The sequence below is a fragment of the Pan troglodytes genome, chromosome 16 (assembly GCF_028858775.2).
Source record: "Pan troglodytes isolate AG18354 chromosome 16, NHGRI_mPanTro3-v2.0_pri, whole genome shotgun sequence".
Taxonomy (NCBI): Eukaryota; Metazoa; Chordata; class Mammalia; order Primates; family Hominidae; genus Pan; species Pan troglodytes.
Window position 1 is genome coordinate 29,015,456 of NC_072414.2, and position 21,818 is coordinate 29,037,273.

At 36.1% G+C, this 21,818-nt stretch overlaps 1 protein-coding gene across 12 annotated transcripts in view; it reads right to left on the reverse strand.

The window, feature by feature from the left end:
- MEIS2 (Meis homeobox 2) overlaps window positions 1–21,818 on the reverse strand; it is a 210,548-nt gene that overhangs the window by 179,300 nt on the left and 9,430 nt on the right. For all 12 annotated transcript variants that reach the window (XM_063794694.1, XM_009428767.3, XM_001137572.5 and 9 more), the window contains one exon: window positions 13,726–13,840. In XM_063794694.1, coding sequence (XP_063650764.1) covers window positions 13,726–13,840 — 115 coding nt within the window. The remainder of the gene's footprint in view (window positions 1–13,725; window positions 13,841–21,818) is intronic.

The following is a 21,818-nucleotide window of genomic DNA, read 5'->3' on the forward strand; positions in this document are numbered from 1 at the left end:
CATCAAGCTAGTTGTTAATACAATTCATGTCAAGAGTAAAAGTCTGCTGGGATCCTCATTTATACATTTTAGAGGGTGTAACCAAATGTGCTTACTTTTAATGAAACACTCAAGGGATATTCAAGGCACATTGTTTGATTAATACAATGAAGAATAACTACATGGAGAGTTGGGTTAATGGAACATTCTGCACAACTGTAGTGGAAGTCCATGAGACTTCTGAATATAAAGAAAGTTATTTTTACACAATTACAATTGAAAATTGATCCTGAGCCCATGCTGACCCACCTCTTAAAAACAAGATGCAGGAAGACTCCCTACAAAATTAAACTCTATCCGAAGGTACTTCAATGAGAGAAGCAGAGTCCTGGACCACATTTTCCAGAGTGTGTTCTGAGAAAGACTGGCCCCCAGAGATAATGCATAAAAGCGTTTCAATGGTTAAATGAGTCTGGAAAGCTCTGTCTCTCCACACTTTGCAGACTTGAAATGCATATTAGCAAATTAGGGGATCTGAACATTCCTGTAGCAGAGGATACCCTGCTCTACTCCAGCTTTCAATCTATTTAACCACAAAGTTCTTTTTTGTTTCTGTTTGTTTGTTCATTTAAAGTAATGCCTATTTAAATATTCTTGGAACCATAGTTTTCTAAATATTGAAGAAGATATATTTACTCAATCCCGTTAAGTCACCCCTAGGTGTTAATAATTGCAACAATGCTAAAAAAATTTATAAAAATGTGCCCTTGTGCCCTGTCTACAAGTTTCTAGAATGGTGTCACATACATGGGATCTAAGGAATCACAATAATTTAAGTGCCTAAAGTACTTTAGAGAGAATGTCAAAGCTTTATTTTTTTTAAAGAGCTATTTGAAATTTGCTTCTTCCCTCAAAAGAATATCCAGTCTTTCAAACAGGCCGTATTTCAGGGAAGCATACGGGTCTGCTATTTTGACCATGGAGGACATAGCAGAGAATTTGTCATTGGTATTCAAAAGGAAGGCAATTATGTCACTACCCCCATTCAAAATTGTTCAATAGGTCCCTATTACCTAGCAAATCAAGCACAAACTCCCCAGTCTGCTATTCAATGTCCTTCACAATATGGACCCAATCTTCCTTTCAAAAAAAATAATTATTATTGAAGGCCTCCTATATTACTGTAGCACAGTGGGGGCTAGAAGAGGGAGGAGATGCCTAAAACATAGAAACTGTCCTCAAGAATCTTACAGTCAAGCAAGATAATAAGTAAGTCATGTAACCAATTACTGTAGCACCAGGGGAACCTCGTGTGTCCGAAATGTGTAATCAGACTTCAGAGGAAAAGATCTGCTTCCAACTAGAAGTCCGGGCTTGGGGCTTGGGGCCAGGCTTAGAGTAGGTGGATGCTTTTCTAGCTTTACAATTCATAACTTCTCTTTTCCAGGGATTCATAACTTCTCTTTTCCAGGGATAAATGTGGGATTTCATTTTTAGTTCTCCATCATGATGTTTGTTGCATGGGGTCAGTTTTCAATTATTTTGAAAGCAACTTTTAAATAAAACATATTTATAACATTTACTTACTATGAATGAGGCATAAAATTACTAACATTTTACATAAATCACCTCATTTAATCCCTACTTTCCACTCCAAATCTATTAGATTAGGTATTATTTATTACCCTCCTTTTACAGATGTAAAGTGAAGGATGGGAGATTTGCCCATGATAAGTGACAGATCTGAGGATTTAAAGGCACGTAGGCCAACACTAGAGGCCATACCTTTAACCACTACGCTACATTGCCTGTGAGTGCTCTATGCCCCAAGAAGAATCATTATTCACCCAACATGCATCAAGCGTTTCCACTTTGACAACTTTGCATGTGCAAATGAAATATTCTTCCTCCTCTTCTCTACTGGTTGGTAGATATGCATACTTCAAACACATGGCAGGGAAAAAGAAAACTACCTCGACTGTGGTGCCTGCACTGAGGGAGAGACCTGCATGTTACCGTGGACTTTGTCCTCTTCCTTTCTCGCCACATGTAATGTCAGTCCTCTCCCCTCCAACTCTACTGCCAATACTTTCATTCAACACGCACCCACCTTCTAGACTATTTATCTATATTCTATATGGAGTCTTCTTTCTCTCAAATGTATTCTCCACATTCTACAAGAGTTATTTTTAAAAATGTAAACCCCATCATAAACTCCTTTTGCTTAAACTTCTTTAAAATGAGTTCTTCACATCCCAGAACAGGGTTTCCCAGGCATATGGCCTGGAAAATCAGATTCCCAGCATTTCCCACTGGAAAGTCCTGGTTGTGTATTTCCTGTGGTCTGTGGTGTGCCAGGGAATCTGTATTTATATGCGTCTGAGGAGCTACTTATCACCAGGAAAGTTTGGTAAACAGTGCTCTACAGGATTAAGCATAAGCTTCTTAGTGTGGTAAAAAAGGATCTTCATGTACGCGCCCACTTGCCTCTCCAGCCTCTTTTTTCTCACCATGCATTCTCTCATACAAACAGCAATATCAACCCAGTTGTTGCTCCATGCACAATATACTGCATCACACTTATGCGCCTTCGCGCTGGCTGTTTTATCTGCTCCCTGCACCTTCCCTACTTTGTCCATTTGGAAACACCCACTGAAGGCCATCACAATCTTTATTTATTTATTTATTTTGTATTATACTTTAAGTTTTAGGGTACATGTGCACAATGTGCGGGTTAGTTACATATGTATACATGTGCCATGTTGGTGTGCTGCACCCATTAACTCGTCATTTAACATTAGGTATATCTCCTAATAATATCCCTCCCCCCTCCCCCCACCATCAAAATCTTTTAAAACCTTCCGAATTCTGTGAAGACTTCCACAGATGTTTCAGACAGAAGTAATCACTCCCTCTTCTGAAATACCTTACAACCTATATGTTAAATGCAACATTAGAAGCATGTGTATTTATTCGTTTACCTTTCTGAGTTGCTTACTAAATATTACCAACTTGCTGAGGAAAGAGATCACATCTTGTTTGCTTTATACCCTAGAACCCAGGACAGTGCTTGACACAATTATATGGTCCATAAATGTTCAATGAAGAGAATAATTTTGGGGCTCCACTATTAGTCAGTCACCAAAATGGACTTTTTAAAAGCAAGTGCTAATTTAATCCTAACAACTGCCCTATGAGACAGTTATTATTCCCATTTTACAGGTGAAGAAACAAACATTCAGAAATATTGCTGCTTGGAAGTGGCAGGGCAAAGAGGAATGTTCAGATCCACCTGCTTCCAAAACTGCCGTTTAATCTGCAACAAGCTCCCCCTATAACTGAGTACCTGCCATGTGTAAGAGTTACTTGCACATTTGTCATGGTACTCCCCCCCACCACCACATACACACACAAACACACATCTTGGGAGAAGGTAAGCTGTTGAAGATAAGGACCCTTGTGATTTCCATATTTTTATTCCCAAGGTGCCTTGCTCAATGAATATCTTTGTGTATTAAATTTAAACAGCCTACACTAAGAAGAGGTCTTGAGAGAGTGAGAGCTCCCTGACTCCAGAGAGTGGTGTGCATCTACACATCAGCCCCAGTGTGTGACAACCTGTCAGAAAAGGACATCCATGAGGTAGAGTCCATAAGCTTCCAATAATCAATGATTTATCAACTTTTTTTCATCTTTCACATTTAGTACAGGGAAATTTTGGAAGTTTTATTTTAGTGGATGGCATTTGTTACAAATGTTAGTTGGAAGAAGAAATATGAAATTTTACACTCCCAGTCTACTTTCGTAAATCTTCAAACTTATAAAAAAAGAATGATTGGTTTTGAGGCAAGAGTCATATCTCTAGCTGGAAGGGTTAAGGAATAAGTGTTTTGATTAAACAAATATTTCATTGACTAAGATAAGGTACTTATCTGTATTTTATATGAATTTACGTTCTAAATAATTATAATTTGGCTAAATATATATGTAACTGTAAAATTCTCCTGAAAATTATTTAGGTTTTTTTCTGGAATGATTTGGAACATATTTCAGGAGTGGGTAGAATCTCAGCCTCTGTAATAATGATCGTTTATTGTTCCACTTGTGAAGTATAGAAAATTCCAACTGAGTGAGTTCTAATTAGATAATGGAGGATGGAGAAGTTGCTCTGTGTTTTCAAAACACGCCTCATACTTTAGCAGATAGAACAGTCTATTGGTATTAATACTACCACCTTAGATGTCCTATATCTGAATTGCGGCATTCCACTATCCTCAGAAAATAAACTCTAATGCCTAGTCATATTTTTGCCAAACTGAGAAGAAAAAGGCTCTCCTGGCAACCAAAAACAAGAAACAGAAATATTACTTCACTGTGTATAATAAATCAAAAAAATTAATAAGTTCATGTTATACCCCAGATGAAAAGCTTGTGGCCTCCCTTTATGTTAAAAGATAAAATGTACAAATAAAAATTAAGACCCATGAATGGAAACATTAGATTTCTGGAGCTTGGATTTAAAAGATCATCTAATTCCATCTTATTTTACAGGTGAGCAAAAGTCCAAAGAGATTAAAGGACACAGCCAAGGTCATATAGCTAATTAATGTCAGCATAGGACAAAGGGAAGAGAGAGAGGAATAAAGGAACCAACAGTTACTGGTTCCAGGCAATGTTATTTGCTGAACACATGGAATCTCTCTTAATGTAAGTGAGATTATATTAAGCACTTCACTTTCCAGATGTAGTGACTGAATCTGGCAGATATTGAGTAAAACTGGGATTGGAACTCATGTCTCTCTGTCTTCTAGGTCTGTGCCCTTTTCAATGCAATCATGACTTTTGAGCATAGGTCTCGACTCATAGTTCAAGATTCTAGACAGTAACCCATGTAGATGAAAAAGAACTCACTACAAGGTTTTGCTTGCATCACCAAAAATAATTATATTTGCCCAAATGCAAACTATGAAAAACACATGTGTAGAAAATCGACAACAGGAGGTGCGGCCTAAAAATTCATGAAATACTTCCAGGCTCCTTTACCTGTGTGTGAAGACCCACCAATGACTTCCATGAGGTCAATCCTATCCTAAACAACACTTATTAGCAAAATGGATCCTGAGTCCATGAGAACTATTTGCCACACCAAGCAATTTTCCACTATTAGATTTACCATTACATTTAAAGACATCCATCTATACATTTTGTATAGATAACATAATGAAATTGCATCTCCAAATTCTGACCATATGCACATAATATAAGACATTAAAGGACAAATAAGTCCCATTTTAAGTACTATCTTAAAGTAATACTTAAAATAGAAACCTAAAATTTAAGAACCTACCTACAACAAAATAATGCTAAGTTTGAGCTGATGGTCCATTGACATATTTAAGACAGTAATGAATACAACATAAGTTCAGTAAAACAAAATAATTTTTATCTCTTAAAGATGTAATGGAATTTGATGGAATATATCCATACGTTCCAAAGAGTTTATTTATGTTCAGGCACACATCAGTGAACCAATACACACAGAGTTTTGATCAATTTATACATCTTAAAAAAAGGAAAAAAGAAAAATCTGTGGATTTTGTTTATTGCTTCAAAAATGGACATACTAATGCCAGATAATCGAAGAAGTGATAATCTGCACCTTGGAAAAGCAGGGAGAGAGAGAGAGACTAGGAATCAAATAATTACAACGCAGTGTGAGAGATGTTATAATAGAGGTAAAAAGTGCCGTGGGAGTGCAGAGAAGGAGCCACGGCCTCATACCTGGGCAGATCAGGAAGGCTCACAGAGAAGATAATATCAGAACAGGATTTTCATCTGTACGAATTTCCAAGGCAGGCAGAAGAGAAGGACACACTCCCTCTAGGTCTCTTTCATTATTTTTTTTTTCGAGACCTTGTGTTCCAGCAAGCTGAGGAAACTTATTGCTGTATAGCAGGGATACTAAAGTGGTTCACTTTCATTTTAATGAGGAACTAGATTTCAGTGAAACCCCATTGTTGCTTTTTTGCTGGTCCTCAGAAAGATAGTGAATAACTCAAGACTACCGAGGGATAAATTTGGTATATAAAATTGGTGTATATTATTGTCTGCTGTGACACAAAATATTTTTAAAGGCCAAATTAAAAGCAAATTTCCACATGTGAAAATAAAAAGTGACTCTCCTACTACCCTCCTCCCCAGCAAAAAAGCAATAAGACTTTCAACAAACTCTCTGAGGGTAGAAATCGGAAAGAAAGAAGGGGAAAAAATAACATGGCGTCATCACAGACTATTCTTCTGAAGCAAAGTAAAGACAATGAAGGGAAAAATAGAACACGTGTATTACAATGTATAGCACCATAAGGCTGTGTTTGGTGCTCTGGAGGGCTTCAACAAGTACTGTTCAGCCAAAAATCAATTGAAAAATCAGCATGATAACAGAGCATGAGTTGCCCTATAATAGCCTTAAGACCCCCAAGGCTATGTGAGTCCCTTTCATCTGGCACACAGCACTGACTCTAGGGGACCCTCACTTCCCCTCCCTGAGTCCTGTGCCCATCTGTATTTCTTACCTACTGCTTTACTCTTCCTTAGAAAGCATGGCTGACAAGGAATGATGATGTTTTAAAGTGGTTTTTGAGAATTTTTTCTTTTCTGCTTTATTCTCTTCCTTGACATTTGCACTTAAATTTATCCTATAATACGAGTCATAGACTATTTCCACAATATTAAATGGTCAGCTGTAATCTCTGAATCACCTAATGAGTTAATAGTCTTATGTTTTGCCTTAACTAAACTGCCCCTTAATAAAATCCCAGTTCAGGCTTATGCAAATGTGACATGTAAGCAATTCACAGCATTGTTATAAATATACATATATATTTCATTCCAAGATTTCATCTCAATATTTCTTCAATCACTTCCTCACAATGTCTGGTTTGTTCAATTTATATTTCTCCTTGGCATTTGGTGCAGACCCCCAAAGATAAGATACATCTGTCCCTTAGTCACAGATCTTGGCATTTTTACCTTAACTCAATCGTGAAATGATTGGTTGAAAATTACCTTGCTTATTAGCAGGATTTCCTCATAATAAAACATTTTATTTCCAAACTTTCAAATTTGACATGAGATGTACTAACTCAGTAGTGACATATCAAAGCTCAAGGAGGACATATAAATACCCTGATCCGTGTGAGGAAAGGAGAAGCTAATTGGAAGTCAGCTTCCCTGTGATTATCAGCTTGTTTATGAGGAGGGAGGACTCTTCTGAATGGCACTGTAAATTCATCCCTGATTATGGCGTTAAAACCAGAGCTCATTTCTACAAGCTCCCCGAAAGCCCCCTACCCAATCCATTTTGTTTAGTTATAAAAGGGTTGTGCATTGCTTTCAGAGAATGACAGTTTTTCATGCTTTGATTTTCTCCAGTTTCAAGAAAAATTAATCAGTTGCACAAGCCAGTTGTCAGATTTCACTTCCCTCATGGCAGAAAGCACACATATTCATTGTCTGCTATAAGAATAAATTTTAGTAATTTTTCCCCATGTCAATATGAATATTAGACTGACCCAATTAATATGAAATGCTTCTATGGTGCTGGAACAGACAGTGCTACAGAAAGAGCCATTTGCACAACCTGTTCATGATTATGGGCCATAAGGACACAAAGATGGCACACACATTTGTGGACCATCTGAATTCTTATACCGAGAGGGGAGGGGGAAGGGGGAGCGGCATGACGTTAGCTTGACTGTCCTGGGTCATGTTTTTTAATCCAGAGTATTGGACATGTAACACAGCAACAAGAGCTGATCATTTTGTTTAATCACCTTTTGGATCTTTGCCAGATGGTCTCTATTGAGAGCGCTGCAAACAGAGAGAGATGAACTGCATCTAACACGCCACCAGAGCTTTCCCGTAAATGTCTGAGAACTGATTCCAACAAGAATTTAGTCTCAGAGCAGAAAGGGATACATTTAAAAACTATGTGCATTAACTATACTTTTCCCCATAGAATCCTCACTTGGCATGAATAATTTACCCACTCTTATGCTAATGGGATCATGAAAGTATCCCTCTGTCTTTAGTGCAGCTATTCTCAGCTTTCAGTAATTACCCCACCCAGTGAAAATAACATGGCTTCTGCATTGAACGGCTGACTCGTACCTGACAATTAGAAAGATCACGGCTGACAGTGGAAGAGTCTAGAACTGGACAGAGAAACCCTTGTAGCCCAAGGAAGAGCAGAGCCATAGAGTAACACTGGCCGTGAGTGGGAATGCATGCCGGTGAGAAGTGGCAAGAAGGGTAAAAAGAAAAATTCTCCACTGTCAAGCTTTTCTTTCTTTGACTTATTATCGAGATTTTACTTAAATAAAAATATGGTTCTCTTTCAATTACCAGGTGTGAAAGACATTCATGACCAAATTAATTTTGAAAAAAAAAAAAAAGCAATATCTAAGAAAAAAAACCATAGTTACCATTAAAGCGCATCTCCATTAAATATCTATTTCACCAGAGTTTTAAAAAATCTAAATAATGAAAAATCCTTTGCATTTTGCTTTTTGGAAGGAAAAAAGGATTGCCAGGAAAAAACAACCAAAAAAAAAAACCACCAAAAAAGAAAACTCATTTTCTACCTCTGTCCACAAAACTCCATGTTAGGTAGTTCACTGTGTAAAAATTATCAGGCTAAAACATCTGGGAAAGAAAGCTATGAAACAGCAGGGAACGTGGCTGGTTTATTGTTTATCTTTTGTTTATGAGGCAGTATTCAAGTTTAATTACTACTCTAAATTAAACTCTAACTGGCATCATGAGACATCCCTTTACATGACTCAGTTAAAAAAAAAATCTAGAAATCCCAAATCTGGGTTTCTCAAGTAAGTTGATACATATAGGAAGAAATTACTCAAAATTAACAGCAATTATAGAAACCTTTTAAGCATTTATGGGCACCATTACATGCTCCTAGAGCATTTATTTATTAGAAGAATTTAATTTTACTTCTAATGGTTACTACTCTAAAAAGTCTTGAGAAAATCAACAGAAAATCTTTGGATGTTTGCTGATGGTTAAATGGCATTATTTTAAATTTTATGTGGGGGGAGAAAAGAGAAAGAAAATGCAATGTAAATAGTCCATATACAACAGTTTATTCTATGGCAATGTTCAATTATCAATTATAGTCTCACAGAATTTTTTTGACACAATTAGGAGGACAGGAAGGAAAAAAATGTCATTGTATTTATCATAACAGTAAGTGACCAGTTTTGGATGAACTTAGCTCTAGGAAAAATAAAAGTTAGAAGCAACTAGCAAAAGATTATGCCAGATGGCATCTGTCATATTGTATTTAGGGTTATTTTAAAGAGATTGCCGCCACTATGAAAACATTCCATTGACAGAGTTTTCCTAGACTGAATAAGAAATCCCAGTAGAACATATTCAGGACCCACAGTAAGTGGGTTTGAAGCCCCCTCCTCCTCTTTAAATATATAACTGGAATACTTTGGTGGGAAAAAATACTATTTTATAACTATAACATGTATTATAAGCTCAAAAGTGCAATACTATTTTAGACATTTGCTTACCTATAAACACTTACATTCACTACTAAAGAGATATTTGTAGGTTTCAACACCATGATTGCTAAACAACTGTATAATACATAAATAAATATCTAGCTATGAGGAATTCTAGCCTCATCGCCTGGAAAATAGATGGGGACATCAACAGAGGGACGTGGTAGGTGGCAGAGTTAGGGAGAACTATGCTGGCTTGTACAGCCCCGTGTCCTGAAAGATTAGAGCAATATAGATTCTAGAATGCTAATGTATTTAGGTTAACTGGGTCTGGCAACAGTATGGTTAACGTGCGTGTGGTGTGCAGTGTGAGCTCAGCAGTTACTGGGCCAACTGTCTCGGTATTTCTGGGAATCCTGCCTATTCACAGTGCAGGGATTGTTCAATTGCTGCAAAATGTACAAAATGAATTTTACAAAAATGAATTGTAAGGAAGGCCCCATTACAACGATTTTACAGCAAAGATGTCAACATCAATTTTTCTTTCATGCATAGCTAATGATTAAAACAGCATATTCCATTTGCCTAAGACAATTTATTTCATATTGGCACATCAAAATATTGAAATACAAAGTTATCTTTACTCTACCCTTTTTATTCATTGCGGCTGAACCCATACCATTGTTCAAACCAGGAAAAATAAAACAAACTTGGCACGAAATACTTAAAACAAAGGCTCATCAATATTCTCCAATTTGTCAACATCTCAATTACAGCACTGGAAAAAATGTAAATTTCATGTGCTCTAAACACTGAGGGGTCTATTCTCTTGCCAATTCACATGCGTAACTCCCATCAGCGTTAATGGGAGCTACACAAACCCATCAATAATAATAATACTTTGTACATATATTGTGCCTTTCATCTAAGGCTCTCAAAGTGCTCTAGGAACAAGGGGCTGCTTCCTAGTCGTTACTCTGGCAAAATACACGGTGAAATACAAAGCAGCTTTTGACTCAGCAGGTACAGAATTAGGGATCTCTAGACTTATTATCAAACCCCATTTTACTGATGGGAAGCCAGACACAAAGAGGGCCAGTTACTTCCCCAGAGCCCCAAGTCTGGACCCTAATTCCATCCTTGAAAAACCAGATTTTCTTCCTCCGTCTAATGTGACTAACAAGACAAACTCCCTTCCTTTGGCTGCTTTTAGCAAGAGAAATCAGTGAATGAAAAGGCTGGTTCATATTTATATAGCTTACTGTTAGACATGTGCTCTTTGAAAGATAGTAAAGTCAGTTTTCACATTTTACCAAGTTTATTTCTTAAGATATTTAAAAAATGTGATATACATTTTTTCTCCTCCTTTTGGTTCATTGCTGAAACACTATGGAGGAAAAGATGAACTTTCACCTGTGTAACTGTAGCTGTTTCACTATCAGGTCATAAAACAAGGTATTTTTAGGTTCCAAAGTAAAGTTTCTATGAATCATTATAGTAAACATAATCACAAAAATTATAAAGCAACGTAAATACATGTATTGTTTTATAGCATGTGGCTATTAAAGTTTAATTTAAAATGTGTATGAAAACATTGTATTTAGTACAATTCATCCCTATTTTTTGTTTATCATAATTTGTTTTGAAACTGAATCATTTTACAGTTTTCCATATGCCTGTTTTGCTAATAAATTCTGAATGCGAAAACTCTTTGCGAAACTACAAACTTGATTTCCAATGAAACATTATAATATATTTAATACTAAGGACATAAATTTCTCTCCCACGTTTTCCATTATACATCAACCCTAAGATTTAACCTAGGATAAGCATATGCCATTTCAGTCAATATCTCTGTTGACTTTGCCCTGAAGCAGATAATTAATCTTTCCCACTGAAACTACTCTGGACAATTCGGTGGGACAAAATATCAAAATACCTTGAAACCCTGTTTAAAAGACTAATATAGGCATGAGTATGACAACATACACTCAAGTCTGGCCTTCAAATTTTAAAGTCTGCTGTGAAAAGCCAAAATGCTCTTATATATGTGTTTTAATCACTGATGTGGTAAGCCAGGTAGGAAATTTTCTGTGCCAAAATAGTCCCCATTTTATAGAAATCATACCTTTTTTTTCCTTTCAAACTTCGATACAGTAAAATGACTGACTTCCTAGTACTCATACACATAAGCTACCATGTCCATTCTTTAATCCCGCAGAGACATGATTAAAGGAACAGAATCCTACAGGGAGCAAATCCTTCAGCATTGGATAAGTGGGTGCATCTACCCACAGCACAGAAGTTTGTGTGATTGTTTTTACCTATATATCAGTCTCGGAATTCTTCTCTTTCCTAAAAAACAAAACTAACTAACCGAAACGCTAAAACTTTATGCTTTGCTCGTTATTACAAGTAATCCCCACTCCAAACCCTGGGTTCTTCTTTCTCCCACCTCCTCTTCTCTCTGGCCCTTTCTTGCTATCTCCCTTGCCATAACTCAACTAACCCAACAGAACCAGTCAGTTTTAAATTTCAGTTGGGACCTTGGTGACCTGTTAATGAATCTACAGAGAGCAGAAAAACTCACAGTGTTGAGTTATGCCTGGTGTTGCTAGCTGACTTGGAGTCAGAAATGCTTGAAGCGTTAACGTAATTGCAAGAATGTGAAAAATGAGGCGCTGGGCTCCTGAGCAAAGCGAAAGGTCAAAGTGAGCCTCACACACAAGAAGTCTCTGGAAGATAGCCTCATCAGACCATTAAGTCGGCTTCTCCTTTTCCCCTCTTTTATACAATGTTTAGAGTATTTTGTTTTTATTAATAGATACATTTCACCCTTTGTGTCGCCGCAATTTGGGGTGGTGGGAAGGATGGAGTCATAGAAAGCTTTCCAGATTTAACCATGCTGAGAAGTCCATCACTGTGACATGGAACCACAGTTAAGTCATTGCTTGCAGATCCATTGACCCTATGTACCAGTTACCTTGAAAATGCCTTATAATTTACTTATCTTTTATATAGAAACTAACTGGTAGACTAAAACAGTATATAAAACAGTATATATTATATAGGTGCAAGTTGCAAGTTCTTCCATAATTTGCCGTCTGATATGATTCATCGCTGTGTTAGTTTCAATTTGCTTAAACCTAGATTCTAATTTGGACCCATTCACAAGTGAATGGCATCCTAGAAAGGACATTTTTCTAGACTCTTCTAGAACCTCAGAAATCCAAAATTCCTAGTCAGAAGCTTGGAGGACAGAAGGCACCCTACTTACATCAACACCCTCTTTTAAATGGCATATATAACTACAGCTCGAGCTGTTAAACTGTCCTTTACTTGGAAGCCCGTCTAATACTTAAATATTGTGGCCATAAACACAGTCATAATAGAGATGAAATAGACCTAGGAGATCAGACACCATCTAATGTAAAATATTAAAAAGTAAAATCTATACACTTCCCTGGCCCACATTCAATAATGCATCTTCCTTTAAATTATCATTTTAGCCATAGATGAGTCATTCCTACCAATATATAATTGCTCTCTGTGCAATAGGTGAGTTTTAAATAGTAAAATTTATTCTAAATTGCACTAGGCTTCCTCAACATCCGCAGTTGATGTCCCCCTTGCCCTCTGATTATTCTAATTTTTAGGACTTGTGACAAAAGTCACCATGTCAGCTGAATGGAAATGGGGACAAATAATCCTCTAAGAATTTCAAAATCTACCTTCCCAAGATAAGATTCCATGTAAAATTCCACAATATTTCCAGAGCTAATAAGAACAGATTTTTAAATTTTATGTGCTTTAGATGCATAATTGCTTGATTATAGAGAATGCTTATAGTTGATATTACAGGCAAAATATGCTATTTATAGCACAATTCAAGCTACTGCATCACAGCAGTAAAGCAGGCCTGTGATTCCACTTATACACACAGAAATAAAGTGTAGATAACCAAATTTGTAAAAGAATTGGCAGAACTAATCAATTGTTATTGTAATGCCTACTTAAAGATTAGACAGCTCACTTTGATTTCTCTTTTTAAGGAAAGTAAGTTAAGAAGAGGAAATACTGTCTCTTTAAATAGCAGCTGATTCTACTCCCTAACCTGCCACTCTCCTGTTTACATGGCGGCAGATGTACTGATATCATAAAATACTGAAGTTATTTTAGTCATGCCTACTTTGCACGAGGAAAATGTTTGACCTTTTACCTTGCTCACTGCTGTTGTCTCCGCTCTGGGAAGCATGGCCCCCACTGGAGGGCCCTGGGGTTCCTGCTGAGTGGGTTGAGGTTGCATCATCGTGGTCTCGCCAAGAAGAAGGGTTCTGATGTCAGGATACCAAGGAATTTTTCCACAGTTACCATTTCAGCCATAAATGAAGAACCAAGAGGAACGGCACAGAAAGAGACAAAAAAATGTATACATATTAGTATTTGTGGCAGTAGGCATATACGCATGCCATGTTATGGTGTGCTGTCTTTTTAGTAATAGGTATATAAAAGAAAAGATGCTCTAGAACTTGATGTGGTGATGGTTACACCAGTGTATATGTTGGTTAAAACTAATTTAAGTGTACACTTTAAATGGGTAAATTTTATTATATACAAATTTAAACCTAAACAAAGTTAATTTCTAAAGTAAAAAAAAAATTATGAAAAATGTAAAAGTCATTTTTACTCTCGCTATCTTAATTAGGGTACATTCTACCAAGAAATAGGTCCCGATGCTCTTGGACACTCAATACTTCAGAACATTCACATCTGCAAAATTCAATGACTCCATTAAAAAAATTACAGGCTCCACAATGTATGGGACAGCCCTTGACATCTTTCAAATGCAATGCCCTAAAACAACCTATACAAACTCTCAAAATTATCAACTGATTGACTATATAACCAACAAAGGTAATGATATTAATCACTGCATCAATACCTAATAAATTATTGATTTTTGCTTTAATTTGTAGAAATAATTTTAAAAAAGGAAACACACGTGAACTACTGGCCATCTAGTAAGCTAGAGAGGAGTTTCACTTGAGCTTCATGGAAGCTTGAAATTCACTGAGCAGTGCTTTTTCCTAGAAGAACTACTTGTTTCAAAGGACATGCAAGGCAAACCAAGAGTTATAGCTCATGCTACTTGGCTGAGTATATTCTTCTTCTGTTCCTCCTCCCTTTTCCTGATCATTCCCAATGCCCTGCTGTTGCTTAAAGGAAAACAGGAATTCTAATGTACAGGAAGGACTTTATCAGCACCACATGAAGGCAGGCAAGAGATGGAATTTCCTCTGGCAGAAACGGAGAGGAGGAACAGCATACGAAACAGTCCAGCCTTAAAGCCAGAGCTGTACACTTGTCACCTGCATATGACAACTTCAGTTAAGCCCACAGACCTACTGGCAAGTGAATGATTTGGGGGCCAGAGGAAGGGGCAAAATAGTTCCTCAAAACCAATCAAAGTATACAAAGTATATACCAATCTAAGTATATACTGAAGTATACAAGGTATACACCAATCAAAGTATACAAATTTTACAAAGTATACACCAATCGAAGTATACAAATTATACACCAAAGTATAAAAAGTATATCACTAAAAAAACCAAAGTATACAAAGTATATCACTAAAAAAACCAATCAAAGTATACACTGTTTCTTACTAGAATTGGTAAATAAGAATTCAGACAGAGCCACGTGGGTATAGGCAACAAATAAACCTCTTGACCAAGGGAAAGTAATCTTGCCATGTTGCCATTATGTATAGTTCATCAAGAAAAGAAGTCAGTCTGTCATTTTTCTCAGCATCAACTCTACAGTGTACATATAGCATGGATGATGTTACCAAAATAAAACAAGAAACCAAGGTGAGAAAAAAATAGGGAAATGTTTTTATTTGGAACTACAAAACTTATTTTTCCCCCTACAGATCTGCAGCAAACTGACTGTGAATTAATATTTGGCATTTTTGATAGATTATGAAATAATAATCCAGAGCTCTATGGATTAATAACATCTATATAAAATAATGCTACTGGCACTGCTATCAGGCAAGCAATTGATTCAAAGTGAAAACCCTGAGCAGAAATTTTGTGACTATAAATATGGCACAGGTATAGATCTCTAAAATAAGGATATGTTTGAGAAAGTAGATTAGGGAATGAAATTGAGTAGAATAAAATAAAAGTCAAGGTTTTCTGCTGCCTGTAGAAAGACAAAGTCATGCCTGTGAGCTCTCTTTTTAATCTAAGTTAGAAACCACTCCAATAGTTTCAAGCAAAAGGCAAACAGAATACAGGGGCTCCTCAAGCTTTGAAGCCTCTTCGTGTCAGCTGTTTGCCGGGCGGTAATGAGATAAAGAGCTAGAAGAATTACATGGAAAAAAAAGAAAGAAAAGAAAAAGAAACAATAGCATGGTGTGAGTTTAGTCCTGCGACAACACAGGCTAGAGGCTTCTTTTAGAAAATGCAATAGCTGCAACATATTCACCTAAGCTAAACTTTTCATTGTACACAGCAATGATGTTAATTTTATGCACTGCAGGCTTTTTATTAAGCTGGCTGCTATAAAAGCTCCTTACCCCTCATGAAAATTATAATAATTAACCACTAACACCTCAACTATGTTTTAAGGCAAATGTCATCCAATAGCTATTATATAATCGTTTATATGAAGCCGGAGCAAGTCTTTCTGTTTAGGTGCTGCACTGATTTGAAGGGATCACTCAGAAGGACTTCCTGTAACTGAAAACACTGGTTTGTCCCTATCAGCTAAACTGGTGCTGAGTTTTCAAGTTAGGCCTCATTCGTTTATAATTCAGTGTATTTCTTTCAATGGTATCTGAAGGAGATGTTTTCTAAAGTAAAAGGGTGAAAAATAAGCCACAGAAGCAAATATTACTTTTAAGAGCAGCTGGTTCTTCCAAATAAATTGGGTCTTTGGTTTTCTGCCCATTCCCAAAATATGCTTAAGTTCACTCTTTAACCTACCATTCCCTTATCTCTTCCCTCTTTTCTTTCTCACTCTTTAAAAATGCTCTCCTGAAAAAGTGTCATGTTTATTTCCCATAGAGTGTCTCAAGTATTATGGTCTTGTTTGAGAGACTGAACACCAACTAAGGACTATCACACGATAGTCATCTGATTTGAAAGAAGGAAGAACAGATAAATCCCTCTGGGGTTTCAAGGCTGAGGAGTTACCACAAGTTGTTTGTATTGAGCTACACAAGGTGGTGATGTGATCATATACAAATACAAATGTTGATAATCTGGTCAACAAAAAATTGTTCCTCCTTGGTCATAAAAAACTGTCACTGACATGGATGGACAAAACCTATTACTTTTAACAATTTGTTTTCCCTGAGATTAAAATATTTGTTTATATCACAACTCCTTTCTTCTATTCTTCCCCTTACAGTTTACAAGTTTCCATCCTTCAAGAAAAATGGCATGGCTTTCTGCCAAATTATATGCAGAAGTTTAGTGAATCCTGAAACCAAAGTGACATACAAAAGCATGTAAAAACACATGATGCAAGTAGAAAAATAAAGAGAAACGCTCGCCGGGTGCACGTGTATGACTGAGCATTCAGGTATATGCATGCCACAATATATGTCCTGTTCTCCAGCCAAAAAAAATCATGAAGACACCCGAGGGCAAGGAGTGAACATGTTTCTATTCCCAGTGGCTTTAGTAATTGGGAGTCAAATATGGTACTCTTCTTGCTCTTACGTAATTGTGTTACAGAGCAGTGTTACCAGGAGAAAAGCAGTGAATACTGAGTGGAGCACAATAGAAGGAGATGGAAAATAGATACAAGAAGCTAGGTCTCTAGGGGCAGTATTTTCTATTTGCTGGGCTACAGACTCACAGCTGATAATGCAAGTTGTAATTAATATAAAAGCAGGAGACAATATGGGCAGAGCTTGTAGTAGTGGGGCCACAGGAGAGCGCTCTGCTGCTCTACTCTGTTTCTCATTTACACACAGCTTTCCCTAGAAAACACAATTGTGCCAGTGTTTTCTCCCTTGAAAGTTAAAAAAAAAATTGATTTAGCACTATCATTGAATTTTGCTAAATCTAGAAAAGAGCATAGAGAGGACAGGAGTCTCTGGGCATAGGAAGCAAATCATATGTGTGCTTCTCTTGTTGAAGTTGCAGATACACTGGAATTGTAACATTTTAAACCATTATGGCATTTCCATGAGGGACCTACCTATAAGAGAATACTTAATAAGTCTCGGTGAATTGGTGTTATTTCCCTATTTAAATGATTCCACATGGCACATGGTTCTTCCATGGGGCCAGTGGGGTGAAATGTATAAAGCGTTTGTAAATAAATACAAAACTGAATGGAGAAGTAAAATGTATGAGGCTTCAAGGAGAAAAGCAAAGGCCATGCCACATACAAGTTCTATCTAAAATAATCTGAAACTCATTTTAGATCCCAAATGAAAAGGCAATGCAGTGGACATGGTATAGGAAAGAAAACATTAGATTGGAATTAAGATGCTGGCATGCCACCTCTCACCAGTCAGGTGAACTTAAGCAAGTGATGTACCTCATTTCTATGGGGCTCATTTCCTTTATCTCTTTAAAATTAAGAAGTTAGACCAGATAACTTCTAGAACCTACACAACTATATAACATCAAGAGAAAAATTACATGTAAACTTGGAAAATACAATAAAGTAACTCAGGGTATGTGCTCATAGGTAGAGAGTAATAGTAAACATACATAAAGATATTTTAATCAGTAAATGAAGTATGTACAACTAATTTGACTCAATATATTTAAACAACAAAGGGAAGATATACTTGTATCAACATACATAATTAAATTACTTATTTCCCATAACTTTATAATGTTTTAACTCCTAATTAACATTATGCAAAAAATATTTTTAAAAATAAAACAAGGACTCCTATCTTGGGGTACTGAAGTCTACAAAAGTTAAAAATGTTAATTGTATGGTTTGAACAAATGTTGGAATTTCAACTTCGGTATTGTAAAGTTGACATAAGAAGTCAGGAGACCTATGTGTGCTTTCAGAACCTGGACTCACTCTTTAAAAATGTAAATAAAGCTGGGGTCCTTCCCTCACCTCCCCACTTCTACCTCTCTATTAAGCTTTGGGATTAATATGTAAGCAACTCTCACAGAAGTGGCAAGCAACCTTTGCAAATGACTTCTCCATTTAGTCGAGCAACTTTTAGAGAAGACGGAAATGTCTTGTATTGTTGGTGTAATGCCATATTATAAAATGCCTCTTATAACTTTGAATTGTGTTGGGATATTCCATAGAACATTTAGTATTAAAAAAAGAAAATGAATTAAAGAATGCCAATTTTCAAAAAATCTGATAGGGAATGTCTATGTGGTTGTCAAGTACAACCTTTGTTTAATTTCATCTCATCACAGTTACACTGAAAACATACTCCAACTGCACAGTCTAAATGATTTAAATAGTATAATTATTCTTAATGGGGAATTAAGAAAGCTAACAACCACCAGAAACCACGCAGCAGCAACACAACAGAAAATCCACGCGCCCAGCCATGCTTCCTTGAGTTGGTGGACAGAGCTCAGAAGTAGAACTTTATCGGAATAGGCCCCAGAGGCTTTGAATAGCATACCATAAGGTCTCACCTTACACTAAAACATAAGAAACTAGCAAATAAAATAAAGCATTCATATTATTATCCAATTTCATTATTTCCCCCTTGATATTCTATAGAACAACCACTTGAACCTATCCCACCCCTCACTGTCACTTCCCTCTAATTTTTCAGGTAGTAATTGAATTTATCTAGAGTCACTTGCCCATATTCTATCAGAAATAAGATTCTGGAGAGTCTTCTCTCTGACCTAACCCATTTGAAAAAACAAACAAACAAACAAACTGTGTCAACATAAACTTGATATATTCAGAGATGCAAAAGAAAACACCAGAATATCTTCATTTAAATTACAGCTTTCAACATATAAATATACAATAATTTTTCTTTTCTTAGTGGTGCTAGTAGATCCAGGCAATTTTAAGGTATCTGCTATTAACTGTTAACAGACATAATTGTATTTTCTTCCCTCTACTGAATTCTTTCAAATAAAATAAAAATGTAGCTCTTTATGACCACTAATTAGGAATAACAATATAATTGTATAACTGTATTCGCTTCAAGCAAATAGAGCTTAGCTCAGAGAATATACTTCAAGCAAGTAGATTTCATTTGTCTGAACTTTACATGTAATATCTTTACATGTAATATCTTTACATGTAAACGTGAGGATGTATTTTCTTTGTCTGTACTAGGTCTAAATATTTGATCTAAAATTGTGTAAAATAGATAAAGTGAGTATCACCTGTTATTCAGAAACTCCACAGACTAGAAAAAGCTGGTCATTTCACAGCAGTTTTCAAGTTGAAACTTCTTTAAAAATTGTTTTCTAGACATATTTATTTTAAACATGATAAATTTGAATGTCTAGGAAACTAACATGAACTGCAGCTGGAAAACAGAGTTCTATTTCCTTTGACTATTATATATTTTTTTCTCCCCAATATTCCAAAAATATTGTAATAGCTCTTTCCTACCTATAAATATTATTATTATGTTATAGTAAAAGACAAAATACATTATAATATTAAAAACATAAGCATGCATTATAAATTTACTAAATACAACGAAATTGTAATCAATATTGCATATTTTATTTTCTATTTAACTCCAAACTTCCTCTTTCCATTACACCCATCATATGTAAGTGTTAATAATAAATGAATGAACTCAGTAACCTCACTGAATGTAAGGAATGGAAAGCAAGAATATTATGTTTGTCTTCTTCTAATGCATCTGTTATATCAAATTATTTATATAACTTTATGAAATGTGAACAGGATTTACTAATAATATATAAAACTTATTCTTAAGTCTGCCAATATACTTGCTTTGAAGATATTTATATTTATTACTTTTATTTATTTACATTTTCAAATTCTTTTAAAAAATACTGAAACTATATTGGTACCTAATATTTTGCTTCTGATGCATTTCTCTCTGCTTTTCTCTCTCTTCTTGCATGTTCCTTCCTTAAACACGCACACACACGAGTACGCACACACACACACAATGAAGCTGGATACCACTTAATAAGAGTAGAGGTGTATGTGTTTTGGGGGTGTCAAACAGCTGTCACAAACTGTCACCTCCACAAGAGAAACCTTGGCATACAACAAATTAAACTACACTTCTTTTTTAGCTGTCATTATTCATAGCCAATAAGTTGAAATGCTCTCAGCATTTCATGTGCAAATAAAACCATGAGGAAGCTCAGATCAGAATAGTGGGCCAACAGATAAAACAAGAAAACAACGCGCTGTCTGGGCCTTTCTGAAGTGGCTCATCATCACCCCTGCACCAGTGTTCACCAAATGAGATCCAGCCTGGGGCAATGTATTAAATATGCATATCAAAGCAAATGAAAAATAAACCTGAAGATTCAAATTGGGCACATTTACATGCTGAAAATGTCCCACTCACACCACTTTTCAGGTAGTGGTTCTTTGTTATTTTTACTTTGTGTTTGGCTAGGGGGTTGAAGGAAGGCAACTTTGTAGAAGAGGCTGAAAAGCATAAGAGGATTTGCTTTGAAGGGGGAAGCCTGGACACGAATACAATCAACACACCTATGGTACAAAAGTCTCAAAATGGTGAAAACTCTCCAAGGTTTTCTCTCATGTCCCTGCATAAAATACAAGTCTGTGGCAAATCTCTCCGTTTTCTACTTGGTGTGCTGGTGGAACAAATTATTGCTTCCTTTCAAAACAAATAGCAGGGGGCTAAAGTAAAAATGTTATAGTTCGGATCTCTAGGAAATAAAAGGCTTTAAATTATGACACCCAATGAAGTGGCAAGCCCTCATGGGTTCAAAATAAATCAGTTGTCATATTTACTTGACTGGGGGCCCGAAAGGAGAGCAACAAATGTTACAGTTGACTCTTTTATCCAAAGATGATGATTGATAAATTATTAAAGCACTATCCTCTTAGGTATGACTTCCTTCTTGAGTGGATATTTAAATATTACAATAGTCTCATAAATTGATATTGTCTATCAGCCAATACTTTAAACAGCCTATTTTATCTTATCTTTTCTATGTAAACATCAACATGGTCTAGCTGTATACATCCACTGGAAAAAGAGTTGCCAAGAAACTGTTTTAGAAAACTAAGTAGTAGGTACTCCTAGAAATATCATGAGAAAAGCTTTTGGCTCCGAGAACTGTGAACCTCTCATTTTACAAACCA